At 43.4% G+C, this 23,245-nt stretch overlaps 1 protein-coding gene across 1 annotated transcript in view; it reads left to right on the top strand.

Moving 5' to 3' along the window:
- The window catches only part of LOC129863799 (junction-mediating and -regulatory protein-like), a 45,226-nt gene that overhangs the window by 19,670 nt on the left and 2,311 nt on the right, over window positions 1-23,245 (top strand). Inside the window, exons 2-9 of the mRNA XM_055936057.1 lie at window positions 2,569-2,742; window positions 17,170-17,320; window positions 17,517-17,686; window positions 17,973-18,138; window positions 18,544-18,731; window positions 19,009-19,095; window positions 22,500-22,601; window positions 22,696-23,209. Of these exons, the coding sequence (XP_055792032.1) occupies window positions 2,569-2,742; window positions 17,170-17,320; window positions 17,517-17,686; window positions 17,973-18,138; window positions 18,544-18,731; window positions 19,009-19,095; window positions 22,500-22,601; window positions 22,696-23,209 (1,552 nt within the window). The remainder of the gene's footprint in view (window positions 1-2,568; window positions 2,743-17,169; window positions 17,321-17,516; window positions 17,687-17,972; window positions 18,139-18,543; window positions 18,732-19,008; window positions 19,096-22,499; window positions 22,602-22,695; window positions 23,210-23,245) is intronic.

The following is a 23,245-nucleotide window of genomic DNA, read 5'->3' as shown; positions in this document are numbered from 1 at the left end:
TTGATCAGAAACCAGTCAGTATCTGGTGTGAACACCATTTGCCTCATGCAGTGCGACACATCTCCTTCGCATAGAGTTGATCAGGCTGTTGATTGTGGCCTGTGGAATGTTGTCCCACTCCTCTTCAATGGCTGTGTGAAGTTGCTAGATATTGGCGGGAACTGGAACACACTGTGGTACACGTCGATCCAGGGCATCCCAAACATGCTCAATGGGTGACATGCTCAATGGGTGAGTATGTAGTCCATGGAATAACTGGGACATTTTCAGCTTCTAGGAAATGTGTATAGATCCTTGCGACATGGGGCCATGCATTATCATGCTGAAACATGAGGTGATGGCGTCGGATGAATGGCACGACAATGGACCTGAGGATCTCGTCACGGTATCTCTGTGCATTCAAATCACCATAGATAAAATGCAGTTGTGTTCATTGTCCGTAGCTTATGCCTGTACATACCATAACCTCACCGCCACCATGGGGCACTTTGTTTACAACATTGACATCAGAAAACCTCTCGTCTACACGGCGCAATACACGCTGTCTGCCATCTGCCCGGTACAGTTGAAACTGGGATTAATCTGTGAAGAGCACACTTCTTCAGCGTGCCAGTGGGAATCGAAGGTGAGCATTTGCTCACTGAGGTCAGTTACGACGCAGAACTGCAGTCAGGTCAAGATCCTAGACGACGAGCACGCAGATGAGTTTCCCTGAGACAGTTTCTGTAGAAATTCTTCAGTTGTGCAAACCCACAGTTTCATCAGCTATCTGGGTGGCTGGTCTCAGACGATCCCGCAGGTGAAGAAGCCAGATGTGGAGGGCCTGGGCTGGCGTGGTTACACGTGGTTTGCGTTTGTGAGGCTGGTTGATCACACTGCCAAATTCTGTAAAACAACGTTGGAGGTGGCTTATGGTAGAGAAATTAACTTTAAATTCTCTGACAACAGCTCTGGTGGATATTCCTGCAGTCAGCATGGCAATTGCACACTCCCTCAACTTGAGACATCTGTGGCATTGTGTTGTGTGACAAAACTGCACATTTCAGAGTGGCCTTTTATTCCCCCCCGCACAAGGTGCACCTGTGTAATTAATGATGATGCTGTTTAATCAGTTTCTTGATATGCCACATCTGTCAGGTGGATGGATTATCTTGGCAAAGGAGAAATGCTCACTAACAGGGATGTAAACAAATGTGTACAAAATTTGAGAGAAATATGCTTTTGTGCATATGCAACATTTCTGGGATCTTTTATTTCAGCTCATGAAACATGAGACCAACACTTTACATGTTGCGTTTATATTTTTATTCAGTATATTTTGAAGCGCTACAGACACGCCCCTTTATTAGAGACACAGAAGTGCACATTTTTCTCTTTGTAAGAAAACATTATAGCATAGGCCTATAAATGTCTGAGCCCTGTTTATATATGGATTTCACAGGCATTTTCCACTTGATTTTAGTGTTGTTGTTAATGAGTAATCGTGTGTTTTCATTGAAGAAAATCCAAAGTGTTAATTTAATCCTGATGGTGCTCTCACCAGGCATTATATGACTAATGATCATATATGGAGTCAGGAATACCAACACTTAGGATTTTCTTAAAGAAGCCAAAATGAACTACAGTAACTGTTGGCATTTCATTTTCCACACACACACACACACACACACACACACACACACACACACACACACACACACACACACACACACACACACACACACACACACACACACACACACACACACACACACACACACACACACACACACACACACACACACTTACACATGCTCACACACATAATCATGCTTATGCACACTTCACCATTACAATGTTATGAACTTTATTGTTGGTCATCTGTAATTCACATGTTTTACAGTGCGTATAAGTTTTTGTATTTTTTTTCAGGATTGTAAATACATGTAGTAAATTTGGCATTTCTATGTAAATAGTCTGGGTGGCCATTTGATTAGTTGTTCAGTAGTTTTATGGCTTGGAGGTAGAAGCACTGTATACACACACACACTGTACACACACACACTGTACACACACACACTGTACACACACACACTGTACACACACACACACACACACACACACACACACACACACACACACACACACTGCACAAATACTCGATCCTTTTCATTTTACTAGTACTGTAACATTTGGTAAATACGTATTGTAATTTTTTTCTCCAGCTGTTGAAAGAGCTCTTTGTTGAGGCAGCCATTATGAAATGGTCTGGAGTCTGGACTGAGACTTGGGCCACCACACACACTGATCCAGTCACTCCTGTGAATCAACGCTGCTACTAGTCTCAACAATATTAGCTATTCCTGAACGTTATTAGCACCTCTCCTATAGCACCTTATTCAGAAGCACAGAAGAAACACAAGTTCTTCAAACCATGTTCCCCATTTTCCTATTTTCTTTCTTTGGTACAGGCCTAGCCGTCTAGGCCTACCCGAATCCTCCTAACCCTGTCTTGATGCTGTAACTTTTTAAAATATTTGTGTTGCTTTGATGTTTTTCTGAATTGCTAAATGATCTTGTTTTCTGTAGCTGCTGGAGAGGCACCGGGCCATGGAGAGTATGGTGGAGCTGCTGCAGGTCTATCCAGAGGAGGACGAGGCCTACGGAGAGTTACTGGAGGCTACAACACAACTCTACCACTACCTACTGCAGCCCTTCAGAGACATGAGAGAGCTGGCCATGCTGCGCAAACAGCAGATCAAGGTAACAAATCCAATCCAATTGGATTTGTCACATGCGCCGAATACGACAGGTGTAGGTAGACCTTACCGTGAAATGCTTACTTACAAGCCCTTAACTAACAATGCAGTTCAAGAAATAAAGTTGATAAAATATTGACTCAATAAACTAAAGTAAAAAAAAATCTAATCAATGAAAAAGGAACAGAATAAATGTACATAACAATAAGGAGGCTGTATACAGGTCAATGTGGGGGGGTACAGGTTAGTTCAGGTCATTTGTAAAGTGACTATGCATAGATAGTAAACAGCAAGTAGCAGCAGTATAAAAACAATGGGGGGGGGGCCTCTATGTAAATAGTCTGGGTGGCCATTTGATTAGTTGTTCAGTAGTTTTATGGCTTGGAGGTAGAAGCACTGTATACACACACACACTGTACACACACACACTGTACACACACACACTGTACACACACACACACACACACACACACACACACACACACACACACACACACACACACACACACACACACACACACATTAGCTGTCTCTGACTGGCAGTCTGGGCTAAGGTCAAGGTTAGCGTAGCAGTGGGCCTAAAGCTTTTGACAGACAGCAGCATACACTAATACCCAGTATTTCTTAAGTCCTATCTAATGACATTAGGGTTAGCTCCTGGTGGGTAACTGGACTAGACGGCAGAGATAGTGGGAGTGCAATGAATGTGGAAGTGCAATAAATGACAGGTGAGTTTTAAGTTGTTCCCTCTCTAATGGCTAAGCTGATTCTAGAGCTATGGTGAAGGCTAACCTCTTCCCACTATGATGGGCAGTCGTGTGTCTATGGGGGTTGGGGGGGGGGTAGAGGATCAGATCAGCTAGAGAGGCTCCCCCCCCCCCCCCCTTCAGTCCGCCTGCCTCCCTGCCCAGAGCAGCTTAACCTACAGTATTAGTACAGCAGTTTGTACTCAGCCTCTAAACCAGACCAGCCTGGAATACTGCAGTCTCAGCAGACGCCTCTCCTCTCACTCTCCCCTCTCTCCTTCCCTTCTCGTTCACTCTCTCTGAGGCTGTTGTGTTAGTGAGGGTGTTGTGTGTTATTTCAGCCATTTCTTGTGAGGGTCTAGTCTGTAGCTCGTAGTCATGGCGTTGGGGGTGATTTCCCACTATTTGCCTTTTCCCCACACCACATTCCTCACCCAGCATGGCTGTCTGTGGTGCTGCGTTGGTCACACACACACACACACACACACACACACACACACACACACACACACACACACACACACACACACACACACACACACACACACACACACACACACACACACACACACACACACACACACACACACACACACACACACACACACACACACACACACAGAGATGACTGTGTGTGAGGGGAGTTTCTTCAGAACACAATGCAGCATTATGAGTTTCGGATAGGACCTGGTTCCCGGTAGATACAGATCTAGGGTCAGTTTACCTTTCGAAATCTTAACACAAACCATAAGGGGGGAAACAATGAACTGATCTTGAATCGGCATCTAGGGCATCTTAATCCTACTCTCATCATTGCTCGCTGTGTCTGGGCTCACTTATTAAGCCTTCCAACACTGTGAAACATGAAGGAGAGATCTAGTCTCTGGGCTCGTTTGATAATCCTGCCAGTATGGTCAAAGCTGCTCCACTGATCTGCTCTCATCTAGTATGCCTGCCAGATGTCCAGAACCTGGAGCTCAGTAATCCTGCCTGCCTACTGGGTTGCAGCAGACTCTGAACACCGGAGACAGCGCTTAGTGGGCTTGCTGGTAGTCTTTTGTTAATTAAACCCCCTACAATATGAATTCAAATATCTTTGTTTGCTCACGTTGTTTGTAGGAGGAGCTAGAGTACTGTACATTCTATCCACCATATAAATCCTGAATTGTTTAATTATTTAATAGTGATGGGGGGGAAAGTTGTTAGTTACATATCGCAATATTATTATGAAATGTTTTTGCTAGGTAGCGTTAGCTAATGCTAGTCGACTGTACCTGCGGCAAAACTTCATCCTCTAGCTTGTTCTCCATCTTTTTAAATAGTGAGCCAGGTTTTCAGCACTTCTATTGCCATTGCTGATAAAAACTCATTTTCTCATGCTCTCTCTGCAGCAGACATGGAGAGAACAATATGTTTGAAACATGAAATCGCAATATCGAATCGCAATACATAGAATCGTAAAAATCACATGTCGTATCAGCACCTAAGTGTCGTGAAATCGTATCATGAAGCCCCTGGCAATTCCCAGTCCTATTACTTCATGTCTGTGGTTTCCACACGCTAGTTCTTATTTGTGACGACAACAGCAAAATGTTCCCTAAGCTTTGCTATATGGTGAGCTAAGTAGATCGATCCGTCTAGGATAGTTGGTCAGTAGGTCTATTTGATGCTATAATGGTGATTCAGCCCAACCACCTGTTGCCCTGAGGGGAAACCAACGGCTGGAAACAAAGCTGTATGCAAATTAACCCAAATATCAGACGGGCCAGTCAGTTGGTTGGTCGTTTGGATGTTGGTTGTTGCTTGGTTTCTCATAAACTGATGAGTCAGTAGAACAGCCCTACATTATACAGCTGGGAGGGGGAGTGTGTCACTGAGAGGAAGGAAGAGCAAGAAAAGGGTGAGGGAGAGGAGAAAGGGGAAATATATGGTATTTGCATGTGCTCTGCATTGTCCTTGATGTTCAAGTGTGTAAATGTTGCGAGTAAGGTGAGGCGAGAATTGTCACGTGGACAGATGAGGGTAGGCTAGGTAGTCTTTCAATAGACTACTATCAGTGCCCCAAAGGAGACGAGAGCCACCTACCTGATAGCCTCCTCTTACCTCCTGGGAGTGTGAAGACACACACACACATACTGCACTGATGCCAATTGTCTTAGGACCTAGTGGAAGGTGTAAATGAATCCTGTCACCTCTTTGAAGGGAGGAGCTGACAATGGGTTAAGCTATACAGTGCATTCGGAAGGTATTCAGACCTTAACTTTTTCCACATTTTGTTACGTTTCAGCCTTATTCTAGAAAGGATGAAATAAAATAGAATACTTTCCGAATGCCCCGTTATTTAGCTGGTTGTACGAGTAGACGGGAGATATACTCTTATGATGAGAAGTTGAGAACAGTATCCATTTCACATGGTTCTTTTCTTTCTGGAACCTTCTGAACTAGAGATGTGAAGACTGTAGGCTTGGGCAGAATGCCATATCCCGGGGTATTTGGAAATAGCCACGGATGGTTTTTCTATACCGTTGAAACTATTTCTTTTGAAGTTTTTCAGTACGTTTCTTGACTTGTAACTGCTTTCTAAGTAAATACCTGCAGTCAACTTGTCCAATTTGTTAGGAGATAAAGCAGATTGCGTTCTTCATTTCACGTGTCACATTAGTTTACATTATGAAGCTTACCGTAGTTCCCCAGAACAGTTGAGCCAGTCACGTGTTTGTTTGTAAATAGCACAACGGGGGAAAGCGGGAGCAGGTGAGTTCAACTGTGTGTTGACAGGGTTTGCGTTTTATGTTTTTTTTTCTTCATCAATAGAGTGATCAGGGAAGTACAACTCTAGTTTTCCTTCACAGAAAATACATTAGTGCAACACATTCGGCAGAAAATAGCTACATTTTAATCGGATGACAACAGAAGTGCAAAACGATTTGGCTGGCAGCCACAAGTAAATGAGCTTACAATGAAAATCAAGGCATTTTTTACTCCTAATGTTTTGCAAAAAATTATTCTGCCCGTTCATGAATTCTCATCCGAGTGAAGTGCAACTGAACCCAGCAAATATTACAATAAGATGCTTTTAGATCTGTATTTACAAAACCCAGCAAGATAAAAAAAAAAAAAAAAAAAAAATCTGCGTGAAAAACGCAGAATTCTGCATTAACCCCCAAGTTTAACTTGCTAAGTGACTGAAAGACAGGGAATCATATAGTGTTAGCTTTCTGCGATGTTTGAGAAATCTGTACAGCTGACACTGCCATCTTGGTGTCCTTTTTCACCTCGCTTTTCTCGGCCCATCTGCTCCTCCCCCTCTCTTCTCCGAGCAGAGCAGGCAGGCCTGTTGCCCTAGCAACTCCAGGCTCCACACAGACACAGCGTGTACACATGCTTTTCCAGAGCCAGTACTGTTCTTCCTTCAGACTAGCATGCGTCAAAACTTTGTTCATTTGCACCATGTCTCTCGTTCACATTCGCTTGTAAATGTCCAAACTCACAAAATATTACATTCGGTAGCTCCTACCTATATATGTATAGCTTTATGAGCTGGATTGCCTAGCAATGGATTGCCTAATTGCCTTTAGCTAGCAGCCTCCATGGAAATTCGCTATTATTTGTGCTCATTTTGTTAGCTTTCTTGTAGATGCCCAATGGGCTTTTTTTGTGTGTTTATTTGGCTCCCTCTTGTGTACTAACCGGTAATACCGTAAATCCCGGGATGAGCGAAGGACGGTCTGACGATCTGGATAGAACCCAAACCGAGAACCCTGCAGTCCATGCAGGCTTTTGTTCAAGCCCAGCACTAACTCACCTAATTCAAGTCATCAACCTAACATGGTCTTCAATTTCGACAACATTTACTTTCATCAGATATGTTAGAGCTGGGCTGGAACAAAAGCATGCACACACTGCGTCCCACGAGCACTGGAGTTGCCCACCCCTGGGCTGAACCCTGTCAACATGCCAAAAGGAACAGGCGAAAGAGGGAACAGATGAATAGATTAATGAAGGGATGAAGTGGATGGGTGTCCGGGACAAAGGAGAGCAGGTATAGGATGAATGATGCATTGTGGGTCAGCCCTATCTTGTGTCGGAGTGATGCAGCATGGGTATTCTGTTTCAGCCAGGTTCAAAGGGCATACATTAATAAGTCATGTTGTTTCTGTAACCTATGAAATGGTGGCTAAGTACCATAGTTAGTAGGTAGAACCTAAAAGGCGTGTATGATAAAAAGTGTGTGTGCGCGCGTGTTTCCGCGTGTGGAGACGTTCCTCACTCCCGTAGATGATAGACGGCTGTTTTAGGCGTCTGTGATAAGGACTGTGACACTGGTCTATCTCTGTAGTTATTTCAGCCTGTGACCCCCTGGCCCTGGTAACAGACCTGGCTGTTATTCCTGCCTCACTCACTCTGACACCAGCTGTCTGGAGCTGCAGATTACAGAGTGGGCTGTAGAGGAGGTGTGGAAAGATGGACAGAAGGATGGAGGTGTAGTGTAGTACTGTATGCGGAGAGAGGCAGCGTCAGTGTGTGTATAATTTAGTGGTGTAGGGTTAGGTCATGGCTGTATAGGGTGTCGCGTCTGAGATGAGACCATGACACAGCACAGCAACCAGGAAGTGACAGAAGAAAGGGGGGGGGGGCTAACTGGACCAGGTGGCAGACTGGCCAGAGGACAACACTAAAGCTCTCTGGCATCATCACATTCACTATTCTTATGTCATTGTTCAATTCTCAGCAAAATTCTATTCCAATACTGTATTCTATTCATACTTATTTCTCACATATAGCCTTTTCACTACAAGAACACCTAACAAGAACCAAATTCCTTAATGAGAGGGGGCAGCACTGAGCAAGCCTGCAACGTCACTTCCTGGAGTAGTTCAAACTGCGCATGTTATCTCCTTGAGACGCTATATTAACCAACTTCATTTGGCTTCAATGCGCTATTGAGCCATTACATCGGAATGAATGGTGTCACGTGATCGATGGCTTTGTCCATTCATATATACAGTCATTGGTGTCACTGATCTTAAAATCATGTCTCGACAGAAATGTGTATACTGTATATACTGTATATAATTGTTTTGCAGTGGCGGCAACAATTTAGTGGCGCATATAGGGGAAACACTGAGTCAACCACAGTATCAGGGAAATGGAGAACAATGGCATACTAGAAATGGCGTATTTTACATTTTGTCAACAGCCCCTGTCAAAGACATTCCCACTGTGAAGTGATACTAGTAGTAAAAAAATAAATAATTATATATATATATATATATATATATATATATATATATATATATATATATATATATATATATATATATTGTTTGTTGTACTTTTACCCAATTTCATGATATCAAATTGATAGTTAGTCTTGTCCCATCGATGCAACTCCCGTACGGACTCGGGAGAGGTGAAGGTCGAGACCATACGCCCTCCGAAACACGACCCCGCCAAGCCGCACTGCTTCTTGACACACTGCTCGCTTAACCCGGAAGCCAGGCGCACCGTACCGCTGGCGACCGAAGTCAGCGTGCATGCGCCCGGGCCAGAGCGCGATGGGACAAGGACATCCCAGCCGGCCAAACCCTCCCATAACCCGGGCGACGCTGGGCCAATTGTGTGCCGCCTCATGGGTCTCCTGGGCGCAGCCCGCTGCGCCACTCGGGAGAGACTAGTAGTGTTTACAATATGTCTTTATTCCATTTAGATATGATGGACATCCTCATTGTTAGGGTGTTTCATAGTTCCATAGAGCAGGATGTGTGACTTGTCTGCTGGGTAGGAGCTGTGCTGGGTCCAGATGTTAGTCATTCTAAATGTTATAGTTTGTGTGGCAGGCCGATATGCCCTCTCTATTGGAGAATGCAAACCTCAGTCACACAAAGTTAGACATGACCTTAGTGCTGACTGAGTTATGTCTTTCCCCTTATCTATCCTTCTCTGCCTCTGACACACACACACTAACACACACACACTCTCTCTCTCTGCCTCTGACACACACACACTAACACACACACACTCTCTCTCTCTCTCTCTCTCTCCTTCCTCTACCTTTATCTAACTCACTCACAGAGATTACTCTGTGTGTGAGCGATCATACAGACACATCTGTTTTGCATTGAGATATTAGGCTAACATGTAAGTGTAGTAGTGTATGTATGTGGTGTGTGTGGGGGGGGGGGGGGTCCTTAGGAAGTACAATCTGTTCCAACTGCTGCTGTCTAGTCTCAACACACCTAGAACAATGATCAGCTGTCTTACTAACTCACCCAGGGCTTATCCAGGGCTGGTTAGCTAGCTACAAAGACAGTGTAAAAGACCCAAGTCACTTCCATGTATAGGACTAAGTCTGAGAAGTGAGAGACACTGGAACACTTGATTGCCATTGCCTCAGTAGGTTGGTTTAAATCAGGTCCTCTTATCCATAGAGATGTCCCACAGCTATGAAAAGAAAACAAAGGAGGACACTGGGTTAGTAGTACAGTAAACACATCCAGGCATGTAGCTCTATGTCCCTGACTTGCACCACAGCACCACCTGCTGTTAGACACTTGTACAGGTAATTTGAGGTGCCCAGAAGAGTCTAAGCCCTGTCGGGGGAGGGGGGTTCTATTAATTTGCCTCTTAAGGATCGGACCCTTTTTTAAATAATTTTGCCTAAAATGACATACCCAAATCTAACTGCCTGTAGCTCAGGAACTGACGCAAGGATATGCATATTCTTGGTACCATTTGAAAGGAAACACTTTGAAGTTTGTGGAAATGTGAACTCCGATGGCGTTCTATTAAGCTATATGGAGTTGTTTTAAGAAGGTAATACCAAGATTATTTTGCTATTTGATTTAGAATTTTAAGACCAATTGAAGTATATATAAAAAAAAACATTTTTGGCCCTAAACAGTCTCCATATATACTTCCATAAATGTTTTAAACTTGTACCGGCTTTGGAGGAATATGCAGATTTCTAATGATCATGATCATCTTTATCTCAAAGAAGTTCATGAATTTATCACTGCTGATCTGAAAGCCATCCTCTCTTGGGGAATGCTGCTTTTTAGTTAGCTTTGCGACAGTATCAAAAATAAATTTTGGATTGTTCTTATTTTCCTCAATTAAGTTGGAAAAATAGGATGATCGAGCAGCAGTGAGGGCTCTTCGATACTGCATGGTACTGTCTTTACAAGCTAGTCGGAAGACTTCTAATTTGGTGTGGCACCATTTCCGTTTCGATTTTCTGGAAGCTTGCTTCAGCGCTCAGGTATTTTCTATATATCAAGGAGCAAGGAGCTAGGATACCAAGGAGCTTCTTATGACAAATGTTTTTTAGGCGTGCGACTGCATCTAGGGTATTACACAAGGTTAAATTGAGTTCCTCAGTTAGGTGGTTAACTGATTTTTGTACGTCCTTGGGTAGGCGGAGGGAGTCTGGAAGGGCATCTAGGAATCTTTGGGTTGTCCGAGAATTTATAGCACGACTTTTGATGATCCTTGGTTTGGGTCTGAGCAGATTATTTGTTGCGATTGCAAACATAATAAAATGGTGGTCCGATAGTCCAGGGTTATAAGGAAAAACTTTAAGATCCACAACATTTATTCCACGGGACAAAACTAGGTCCAGAGTACGACTGTGGCAGTGAGTAGGTCCAGAGACATGTTGGACAAAACCCACTGAGTCGATTATGGCTCCGAAAGCCTTTTGGAGTGGGTCTGTGGACTTTTCCATGTGAATATTAAAGTCACCAAAAATGTGAATATTATCTGCCATGACTACAAGGTCCGATAGGAGTTCAGGGAACTCCGTGAGGAACGCTGTATATGGCCCAGGAGGCATGTAAACAGTAGCTATAAAAAGTGATTGACTAGGCTGCATAGATTTCATGACTAGTTGACCATTTCTTGTTGGTAAATTGAAATTTGCTATCAGAAATTTTAGCAACACCTCCGCCTTTGCGGGATGCGCGGGGGAGATGGTCACTAGTGTAACCAGGAGGTGAGGCCTCATTTAACACAGTAAATTCATCAGGCTTAAACCATGTTTCAGTCAGGCTAATCACATCAAGATTATGATCAGTGATTAGTTAATTGACCATAACTGCCTTGGAAGTGAGGGATCTAACATTAAGTAGCCCTATTTTGAGATGTATCACAATCTCTTTCAATAATGGCAGGAATGGAGGAGGTCTTTATTCCAGTGAGATTGCTAAGGCGAACACCGCCATGTTTAGTTTTGCCCAACCTAAGTCGAGGCACAGACACGGTCTCAATGGGGATAGCTGAGCTGACTACACTGACTGCGCTAATGGCAGACTCCAATGAGCTGGCAGGCTGGCTAACAGCCTGCTGCCTGGCCTGCACCCTATTTCATTTTGGAGCTAGGGGAGTTAACTTCTCTGCGCTACGGATCCCTTTAGCGGAATCATTTTCCTAAACAACCGCTGAATTGCAGGGCGCAAAATATTACTAAAAATATTTATAATCATGCAATCACAAGTGAAATATACCAAAACACTGCTTAGCTTGTTGTTAATCCACCTATTGTGTCAGACTTTGAAAATATGCTTTCCCGCGAAAACAATCCAAGCTTTTGTGAGTGTATCAATCAATGCTACAACAGCTAGCCCCAAATTAGCATGGTCAGAAAAGCAATAAAATTAATCGCTTACCTTTGATAATCTTCGGATGTTTGCACTCACGAGACTCCCAGTTACACAACAAATGTTATTTTTGTTCGATAAATATTACTTTTATAACAAAAAACACCATTTGGGTTGCGCTTTATGTTCAGAAAACCAAAGCCTCATTCCGTTCGACGAAAATTCCAAAAAGTATCCGCAATGTTCGTAGAAACATGTCAAATGTTTTTTATAATCAATCCTCAGGTTGTTTTTAACAAACATAATCGATAATATTTCAACCGGACCGTAACCTATTCAATAAAAGAGAGAAAGAAAATGGAGAGCTACCCCTCTCGCACGCTGGAACTAATCAGATGACACCTGACTAGTTTTGAAAAATCTCGCTCATTTTTCAAAATAAAAGCCTGAAACTGTCTAAAGCCTGGTCACAGATTGAGGAAGCCATTGGAAAAGGAATCTGGTTGATACCCCTTTAAATGGAAGAAAGACGGGCCAGGAAAGACAGATAAAAAATTTAAAAATCACTTCCGGCTTAGATTTTCTCAGGTTTTCGCCTGCAGAATCAGTTTTGTTATACTCACAGACAATATTTTGACAGTTTTGGAAACTTTGGAGTGTTTTCTATACTAATCTGTAAATTATATGCATATTCTACGATCTGGGCCTGAGAAGTAGTCTGTTTATCTTGGGAACATTATTAAAAAAAAAATGTTTTTACAAATCTGACCTCTAGCGTCAAGAGGTTAAAGCCCTGTCTATGTTCGTAGATAAGATGAGAGCACCCCTCCAGCTAGGATGGAGTCCGTCACTCCTCAACAGGCCAGGCTTGGTCCTGTTTGTGGATGAGTCCCAGAAAGAGGGCCAATTATATACAAATTCTATCTTTTGGGAGAGGCAGAAAACAGTTTTCAACCAGTGATTGAGTTGTGAGACTTCTGTAGAGCTCATCACTCCCCTTAACTGGGAGGGGGCCAGAGACAATTACTCGATGCCGACACATCTTTCTAGCTGATTTACATGCTGAAGCTATGTTGCGCTTGGTGACCTCTGACTGTTTCATCCTAACATCGTTGGTGCCAACGTGGATAACAATATCCCTATACTCTCTACACTCGCCAGTTTTAGCTTTAGCCAGCACCATCTTCAGATTAGCCTTAACGTCGGTAGCCCTGCCCCCTAGTAAACAGTGTATGATCGCTGGATGATTCGTTTTAAGTCTAATACTACGGGTAATGGAGTCGCCAATGTCTAGGGTTTTCAATTTGTCAGAACTAATGGTGGGAGGCTTCGGCGTCTCAGACCCCGTAACGGGAGGAGTAGAGACCAGAGAAGGTTCGGCCTCTAACGCCGACTCGCTGCTTAATGGGGAGAACCGGTTGAAAGTTTCTGTCGCCTGAGTGAGCGACACCGGTTGAGCATTACTACAGCATTTCCCTCCAGAAGCCATGAGAAAGTTGTCCGGCTGCGGGGACTGTGCGAGGGGATTTACTATACTACTATCTGTACTTACTGGTTGCACAGACGCTGTTTCATCCTTTCCTACACTGAAATTACCCTTGCCTAACGATTGCGTCTGAAGCTGGGCTTGCAGCCAAGTTATCCTCGCCGTAAGGCCATCGTTCTCCTGTATATTATGAGTACAGCGACTGCAATTAGAAGGCATCATGTTAATGTTACTACTTAGCTTCGGCTGGTGGAGGTCTTGACGAACAATGTCCAGATAAAGCGTCTGGAGTGAAAAAGTTGAATGAAAAAAATATATATAAACGTTAATTAAAAAGTAAAAAACGTCAAGTTGTCAAAGTAAGTTTAGCAACAAAACGCACAGCAGCACCTAAACAAGAAAACAGTTCAGGCTGGTTGTTGACGTGTATCCAGATAGGAAAACGTCCCTATTCCCACAACCCTTGCTCTCTTTACGTGACACATATATGCATCGCACGCACGTGACTAATAGGGCCTGACCTATAGCAAAGCAAATTATAATCAAATCAATAAATTGTTATAACAAACTCCGAACACTGTAATACGTGACAGCAAATGGATGCAGATGACGTGACAAATAAACTCAAAATGGGGGAATGTTTGGTTGCTCAGGAGGAAGTCGAATGTGTGGAATACGTTTGACTAGTTGTGGAAAATACTGGAGATCAAGAAAATGAAGGTAAGCAGCAAGCGGCACATAGCAAAGATTTATCTGACATGTTGTGGTTGGGTGAGGCTTGGTGCTCACGGAATCAGTAGGTTATTATACAAACACTCAAACAGGCAACAGAACCAAGATCTATTTTATTTCTGTAGATATACAATTGAAGTCGGAAGTTTACATGCATACGTTTAGGTTGGAGTCATTAAAACTCGTTTTTCAACCACTCCACAAATATCTGGTTTAACAAACTATAGTTTTGGCAAGTCGGTTAGGACATCTACTTCGTGCATGACACAAGTCATTTTTCCAACAATTGTTTACAGACAGATTATTTAACTTATAATTCATTGTATCACAATTCCAGTGGGATCATGTTGTTCAACTTTCCAGCTGAAATAATACATTTGTAATGAACACGACTGGAGACAGAGAGCTGGTTTCAAGCGCAGGGCGCAGCAGCTGTTTATTGTACAGGACCACAGGAGGAGGCAGGTAGCTGGGTCCAGGGGCAGGCAGAAGGTCATACACAGGGGGTCCAAAAGGGCAACAGTACAGGCAGAGAAAAGGCTAGTAATGTAGTCGTGAGGTCAGGCAATAGGTTGATAACAGGACATCTGATAGGCTAAAGTACAGGCAGGGAATAGGTAAAAGGTGTCGTTAGTGAGGCAGGCAAAAACTATCATACACGGGAGAAGTAAATCACGGCAAAAACAGAGCTACGAAAGAAGTGTGTCACAAAACAAACAATACCTCACAGTGATGGGGTGGAAAGAGTGTGTGATAATGACATACAGGTGTGTGAACAGGTGATTAGAATTCAGGTGATTGGGATTTATGTGTTTGAGAGTGGGAGCTGGAAAGTGAGCTGCGTTCAGGGGATCTACGTGTTTGAGCGTTTTGGAAGCAAACGTTACAACATTCAATACAAATATTGTATAGATGTCCTAAAGCAAAAATATACATGAATAATACACTGAACAAAAATATAAATGCAACAGGCAACATTTTAAAAGATTTTGTTGAGTTACAGTTCATAAAAGGAAATCAATCAATTTAAATAAACGAATTAGGCCCTAATCTATGGATTGCACATGACTGGGAATACACATATACATCTGTTGGTCACAAATACCAAAAAAAGACTAAAGGAGGGCCTTGGATCAGAAAACCAGTCAGTATCTGGTGTGAACACCATTTGCCTCATGCAGCGTGACACATCTCCTTCACATAGAGTTGATCAGGCTGTTGATTCACCTGGAAGGTTATAAAATGAACATGGACAAATTCAAAATAATGGCAATCGGGAAAAATAATATCTCCCTATCTGCAGCATTCCTTTAAGTGGACTACAAAAAATTACTTTATTCCATTACTCAACACTATGAAAGCAGATCTAATTAAATGGAATAATCTTTCTGTAAATCTTACAGGTAGAATAAACCTCTTTTTAGAATGGCATGGCTGCCAAAGTTTTTGTATTTATTTTCAGTAATACCAATTACCCCACCGAAGTCATTCTTTTGAAAAAGTATACTCAGTTATAACAGACTTTATATGGGCAAATAAAATTAATAGATTTAAAAGGAAAGTTTTACATCTTCCTAAGTCTGAGGTGCTTTAAACCTTCCAGACTTGGAATTGTATCAACTCCCCACCCAGGGCTTTTCCTTGTGACATATAGTTAAATACACTAATGAGGAACAATGCGTACATCTTGAAAATCTGCAGAATCTTTTCACGTGTCTATTTTCAAAGGATAACGCTAAGAACATGAACAACTTTATAGTATAACAATATGGAAGAAAATGAATCGTATTTTACAAGAACCAATATCATTCCCTAAAAACACAACCTTATGGAACTATCCTTGGATAGCTTTTCAGAATTCACCGATACGTTGGCCCACATGGAAAACTAAAGGCATAGAAACCATAAATGACTTGGTGTCAGGAAATACATGTACTGTATTTCCATTACAGCTTTAAAAAGCAATTTGAGTAGAAATGTTCAAATACATCCAACTTGGAAGTGTTATATCACCAAATGTTGATTTCAAATCTTTTGGACATCAGAGCAACCTTGAGGGAACCTTGTTTGAGTCAGAACATTTTGTTCATATGACAGGAAAGATATACAAAACCTTGCAGAGAGAATATCCAACTGACAATCTCTTTAGAAAAAAATATAAACTACTGGAACCAAGACTTAAAAATAACTGATGTTGGCACAAGATGGAGGGAATGTTGGAGCATAACTAACACAATTACAGTTCATGAAAATGTACACTTAATCCAGTATAAATTAATGTATGGAATGTATTATACAAGAGACAAAATTCCAAAATTCTACAGCACCATTGCAGTCATGTCTGAAGTGTAAAACTACTAATGAGTAAATAATTCATGCCTTCTGGGAATGTTAAAAAATTCCAAAGTTATGGGCGGAGTTGGAAAGATGGGTGTCAGAGGTATTGCAATGTAAATGTGCTTTTAATTCATCTGTCTGTATATTTCAAGACATGACATATGATGGTGCAGTGGGCTACCCGATGGGTTGGACAGTACTCTTCTCATCGATTACTTTTTAAAAACACTTGTACTCAAGAAATCAGCCAATCCTCTGTCGTTCACGCAATGGAAAGGTCAAATGCTTTATTATCTAAAAATTGAAAGAGCGTGGCGACGGAGAGAAGCAAAATTGTGCAGTTTGAGGCATGTGGCAAAAAGGGATAACGCTACTGGATATGGTGGCTAGTGGGTCTAGGCAGTGTGATGTTTGTATGATGTATTTGTTTGTATGTGTACGTTTTTTTATTGTTTATGTAAAATAAGATCTTATACAAACAAAAAGAATGGAGTTGATTTGACCTTTGCTTGACCCCTGTTGACCTGGGTCAGATCTCCCTGGAGACGGAGCGTCTGGGGCCTCGTCGTGTGGAGGGGCTGAGGAGGGAGGATGAGGAGTGGACGAGGAAGGCTCACGCTGCCGTCCTCTCCATACAGGACCTCACCGTCAAGTTCTTCGAGACCACCGCCAGGGCTCAGAAAGGTAAGTTCACACGCAAACCTCCCTCCGAGTCAGACCCTAATCTCCATGCTTTAAACTGCTTCGTCTAAACTCTTCTCCCAATCCCCAAAATCACCTTAACCCAACTATCAACTGGCTCACACTCTGGTTAAAACCTCAAACATATTTTGTTTACCTTTGGTCCTTTGTATTTTTTAAAAATCTGTGTGTGTTCCAGCGGTTTACGAGCGGATGCGTGTGGACCAGAGGAAGTTTGGCAAGGCGGCGTGGGCTGCAGCCTTGGACCGCATGGAGCGTCTGCAGTACGCCGTCTCCAAGGAAACACTGCAGCTGATGAGGGCCAAGGAGATCTGCCTGGAGCAGAGGAAACATGGCCTGAAACAGGAGGTACTACTACTACTATAGTACTACTACTATACTACTACTGTTATAAAAGTAATAAAGGAGATCTGACTGGAGCAGAGGAAACAGCCTGAAACAGGAGGTACTACTAATGCTATAGCACTTTACCAGACTCTCAAAGCACTTTGTATTGGGGAATCACTCCTCATCCACCACCAATGCCACGGCAGCCATTTTACACCAGATATCTCACCGCACACCAGCTACGCTAGGTACACAATACTCTGTCTGTCTTTCTGACCATCTCTTTCTCTCTCTCTGGGTGTCTCAGATGCAAAACCTGCAGGAGGGAGAGGATGCCATGCTGCGGTTGGACCAGATGGAGGCGCTGTACTATGAGCTCCAGCTGCAGCTCTATGACATCCAGGCTGAGGTGCTGCGCTGTGAGGAACTGCTGCTCAACGCCCAGCTCACCAGCCTCCGCAGACAGATCACTGGTAGACAATAATATTATACACTAGCGATACTACGGTACCAGATTTTCCTTGTCAAAAACGAAAACACGAAGCAGACTTAACTCTATGGTCCTTTATAACCTACTTCTGTAAAATATTGAGCTTGTCAAATAAACAAATGTGACTCTGGGCGACAACACAAGGCTGTTTTTTCCATCATCAAGACTGTTTTCTTCATGAAATTTAGTCCACTTCATGTTTTGTTTCCTTTGTTTCCTTACTTCCTAGTATCGCAATACAGATATCGTGACAACACTACTATACACCTATACCTGTTGCTGTTAATCAACACTTCTGCCTGTTATAACCACTCAGCTCCAGAGCCTCTGTAGAAAGACTGGCCTACGGTACTAAACAGTGATCCTCTATGTGTCCTCTCTCCCACAGAGCGCCAGGACGAGGTGGTGTACTATGATGCGTATGAGAGTCCTGATGCCATGCAGGGGGTGGAGGAACCCTCAGCTCCCCCTCCACTCCTCCGAGACGAGCTTAGCCAGCTGCAGCAGAGGACCAGACAGCTAGAGGCACGCAGGGGACGCATCACCGCCAAGAAGGTCTACCTTAAGAACAAAAAGGTATTTAGCAACCAATCACACGCTTACCCCTGGACTTACTAACCAGTCAGAGCTAAGCAAGTCTACCTGACCAATCACACGCTTCCTCTGGACTTACTAACCAGTCAGAGCTAAGCAAGCCTAACTGACCAATCACACGCTTACCTCTGGACTTGCTAACCAATCAAAGCCATGAAAGCCTGCCCCGAGAACAAAAAGGAAGCAGAAGACCAATACTTTGTTTACGTCGCCTCCTGTATTGTGTTGGCTCTAATATGTCTTGTTTACCTAAAACCAGGAGATCTGTATCGTCAACCACAACCAGAAGATACAGCAACGCCAGGGTAGTCAGGACGACCAGACATCGCATCAAGCGCTGCAACAGGTACGTTGTCTTTCATTATTGTTTGTGTTCGAGATTCCCTATAAACGCACCACTTCCATACAGCTACAGTTGAAGTCGGAAGTTTACATACGCTTAGGTTGGAGTCATTAAAACTCGTTTTTCAACCACTCCATAAATTTCTGGTTTAACAAACTATAATTTTGGCAAGTCGGTTAGGACATCTACTTTGTGCATGACACAAGTCATTTTTCCAACAATTGTTTACAGACATTTCACTTATCATTCACTGTATCACAGTTCCAGTGGTCCAGAAAAATGATGTCATGACTTTAGAAGCTTTTAATTGACATAATTTGAGCTAATTGGAGGTGTACCTGTGGATGTATTTCAAGGCCTACCTTCAAACTCAGTGCCTCTTTACTTGACATCATGGTTAAATCAAAATAAATCAGACAAGACCTCAGAAAAAAATTGTAGACCTCCACAAGTCTGGTTCATCCTTGGGAGCAATTTCCAAACGCCTGAAGGTACCACGTTCATCTGTACAAACAATAGCACACAAGTATAAACACCATGGGACCACACAGCCGTCATACCGCTCAGGAAGGAGATGCTTTGTGTCTCCTAGAGATGAACGTACTGTGGTGCGAAAAGTGCAAATCAATCCCAGAACAACAGCAAAGAACCTTGTGAGGATGCAGGTACAAAAGTATCTATATCCACAGTAAAACAAGTCCTATATCGACATAACCTGACAGGCAGCTCAGCAAGGAAGAAGCCACTGCTCCAAAACCGCCATAAAAAAGCCAGACTACGTTTTGCAACTGCACATGGGGACAAAGATCATACTTTTTGGAGAAATGTCCTCTGGTCCGATGAAACAAAAATAGAACTGTTTGGCCATGATGACCATCGTTATGTTTGGAGGAAAAAGGGTGATGCTTGCAAGCCGAAGAACACTATCCCAACCGTGAAGCATGGGGGTGGCAGCATCATGTTGTGGGGGTGCTTTGCTGCAGGAGGGACTGGTGCACTTCACAAAATAGATGGCATCACGAGGGGAAATGATGTGGATATATTGAAGCAACATCTCAAGACATCAGTCAGGAAGTTAAAGCTTGGTCACAAATGGGTCTTCCAAATGGACAATGATCCCAAGCATACTTCCAAAGTTGTGGCAAAATGGCTTAAGGACAACAGAGTCAAGGTATCGGAGTGGCCATCACAAAGCCCTGACCTCAATCCTATAGAAAATGTGTGGGCAGAACTGAAAAAGCATGTGCGAGCAAGGAGGCCTACAAACCTGACTCAGTTACACCAGCTCTGTCAGGAGGAATGGTCCAAAATTCACCCAACTTATTGCGGGAAGCTTGTGGAAGGCTACCCAAAACGTTTGACCCAAGGTAAACAATTTAAAGGCAATGCTACCAAATACTAATTGAGTGTACAGTCGTGGCCAAACGTTTTGAGAATGACACAAATATAAATTTTCACCAAGTCTGCTGCCTCAGTTTGTATGATGGCAATTTGCATATACTCCAGAATGTTATGAAGGGTGATCAGATGAATTGCAAAGTCCCTCTTTGCCATGCAAATGAACTGAATCCCCAAAAAACATTTCCACTGTATTTCAGCCCTGCCACAAAAGGACCAGCTGATTCTCTTGTTAACACAGGTGTGAGTGTTGACGAGGACAAGGCTGGAGATCACTCTGTCATGCTGACTGAGTTCGAATAACAGACTGGAAGCTTCAAAAGGAGGGTGGTGCTTGGAATCATTGTTCTTCCTCTGTCAATCACGGTTACCTGCAAGGAAACACGTGCCGTCATTATTGCTTTGCACAAAAAGGGCTTCACAGGCAAGGATATTGCTGCCAGTAAGATTGCACCTAAATCAACCATTTATCGGATCATTAAGAACTTCAAGGATAGCAGTTCAATTGTTGTGAAGAAGGCTTCAGGGCTCCAAAGAAAGTCCAGCAAGCGCCAGGACCGTCTCCTAAAGTAGATTCAGCTGTGGGAATGGGGCACCACCAGTACAGAGCTTGCTCAGGAATGGCAGCAGGCAGGTGTGACTGCATCTGCACGCACAGTGAGGAGAAGACTTTTGGAGAATGGCCTGGTATCAAGAAGGGCAGCAAAGAAGCCACTTCTCTCCAGGAAAAACATTAGGGACAGACTGATATTCTGCAAAAGGTACCGGGATTGGACTGCTGAGGACTGGGGTAAAGTAATTTTCTCTGATGAATCCCCTTTCTGATTGTTTGGGACATCTAGAAAAAGCTTGTCCGGAGAAGAAAAGGTGAGCGCTAACATCAGTCCTGTGTCATGCCAACAGTGTGTGGTTGCTTCTCAGCGAAGGGAGTGGGCTCACTCACAATTTTGCCTAAGAACACAGCCATGAATAAAGAATGGTACCAACGCATCCTCAGAGAGCAACTTCTCCCAACCATCCAGGAACAGTTTGGTGACGAACAATGCCTTTTCCAGCATGATGGAGCACCTTGCCGTGAGGCAAACGTGATAACTAAGTGGCTCGGGGAACAAAACATCAATATTTTGGGTCCATAGCCAGGAAACTCCCCAGACCTTAATCCCATTGAAAACTAGTGGTCAATCCTCAAGTGGCAGGTGAACAAACAAAAACCCACAAATTCTGACAGACTCCAAGCATTGATTATGCAAGACTGGGCTGCCATCAGTCAGGATGTGGCCCAGAAGTTAATTGACAGCATGCCAGGGTGGATTACAGAGGTCTTGAAAAAGAAGGGTCAACACTGCAAATAAGGACTCTCTGCATCAACTTCATGTAATTGTCAATAAAAGCCTTTGACACTTATGAAATGCTTGTAATTATACTTCAGTATTCCATAGTAACATCTGACAAAAATATCTAAAGACACTGAAGCAGCAAACTTTGTGGAAATTAATATTTGTGTCATTCTCTCAACTTTTGGCCACGACTGTATGTAAACTTCTGACCCAATGGAAATGTGATGAAATAAATAAAATCTGAAATAAATCATTCTCTCTACTATTATTCTGACATTTCACATTCTTAAAATAAAGTGGTGATCCTAACTGACCTAAGGCAGGGAATTTTTACTAGGATTAAATGTCAGCAATTGTGAAATACTGAGTTTAAATGTATTTGGCTAAGGTGTATGTAAACTTTTGACTTCAACTGTATGTGACTTATGTGGCAGGTTAGGAGAACTTACGTAGCAGGTTAGGATAATTAATGTGGCAGGTTAGAATAATTAGGTTAAGGTTAGGAAAAGGCGTAGGGTTAGCGAAAATGCTTTCCTAATCTTCTACGAAAAGTCACTTCTGGTCATAGCTGTATCGAAGTGGCGTGTTTTTAAGGAGTCCTGTTTGTGTTGATTCAGTATAACAGGGATGATGGTGAGTATTGTTCTTCATCCTATCTGTGTTTCTCCGTAGCGAGGGGAGGAGCAGGAGGAAGAGGAGGAGGAGGAGAGGAGTAACACCAGAATGAGTCTGGATAGATCAAGGACTCTGGACAGACTACGCAGCTTCAAACAGGTGAGGTCGCCGCTACCTCTGAAGAACACTCTAAAACTCTCATGCTGTGTTTAGACTCTGGTCATGTTGTAACTGTTGGTTCTGTCTGTTGCAGCGTTTCCCTGGTCAGGTGACTCTGAAGTCCAGCAGACTGCTTATGTCCCACGGCCACTCCTGGAAGAAAACCATCTCCTCCTCCCCCCTCTCCCCTGCGGGGAGGCCTGAGACCCTAGCTGCCAGCGTCCAGACAGACACCGCTGACCTCTCAGAGCTCTCTGCCCCTCCCTCTGATGCCTGTGGTCACCAGAGTTTCTCTCTAACCCTGCTAGGGGGTGCCACTGGGCCTCTCTCTGCCCCCTCCTCTCTAACTCCTCTCTCAGCGCTCCTGTCCTCTGCACCTCCACCACCACCTCCTCCCCCACCCCCTCCCTCCTTAGAGGACCTCTCCAGTGAAGGAGGAGAGCGTGCTCACCCCACTAGCCCAGTTCGGCAGTCCAAGGCTGGGTCGGATTCAGAGCCTCTCCCCCTGGCTCCGTTCTCCCCACGGTTCTTTGACAGCAGTCAGCTGCAGACAGCCAGGAAGAAACTGAAGAAGACCGCCTCGCTGGACTCCTCACAGTGGAGGAGAGGTGAGTCATGACAACATACTATTACTAACAATGTAT

The sequence above is a fragment of the Salvelinus fontinalis genome, chromosome 10 (genome assembly GCF_029448725.1).
Source record: "Salvelinus fontinalis isolate EN_2023a chromosome 10, ASM2944872v1, whole genome shotgun sequence".
Classification (NCBI taxonomy): domain Eukaryota; kingdom Metazoa; phylum Chordata; class Actinopteri; order Salmoniformes; family Salmonidae; genus Salvelinus; species Salvelinus fontinalis.
This window is presented reverse-complemented; position numbering and strand designations above follow the sequence as displayed.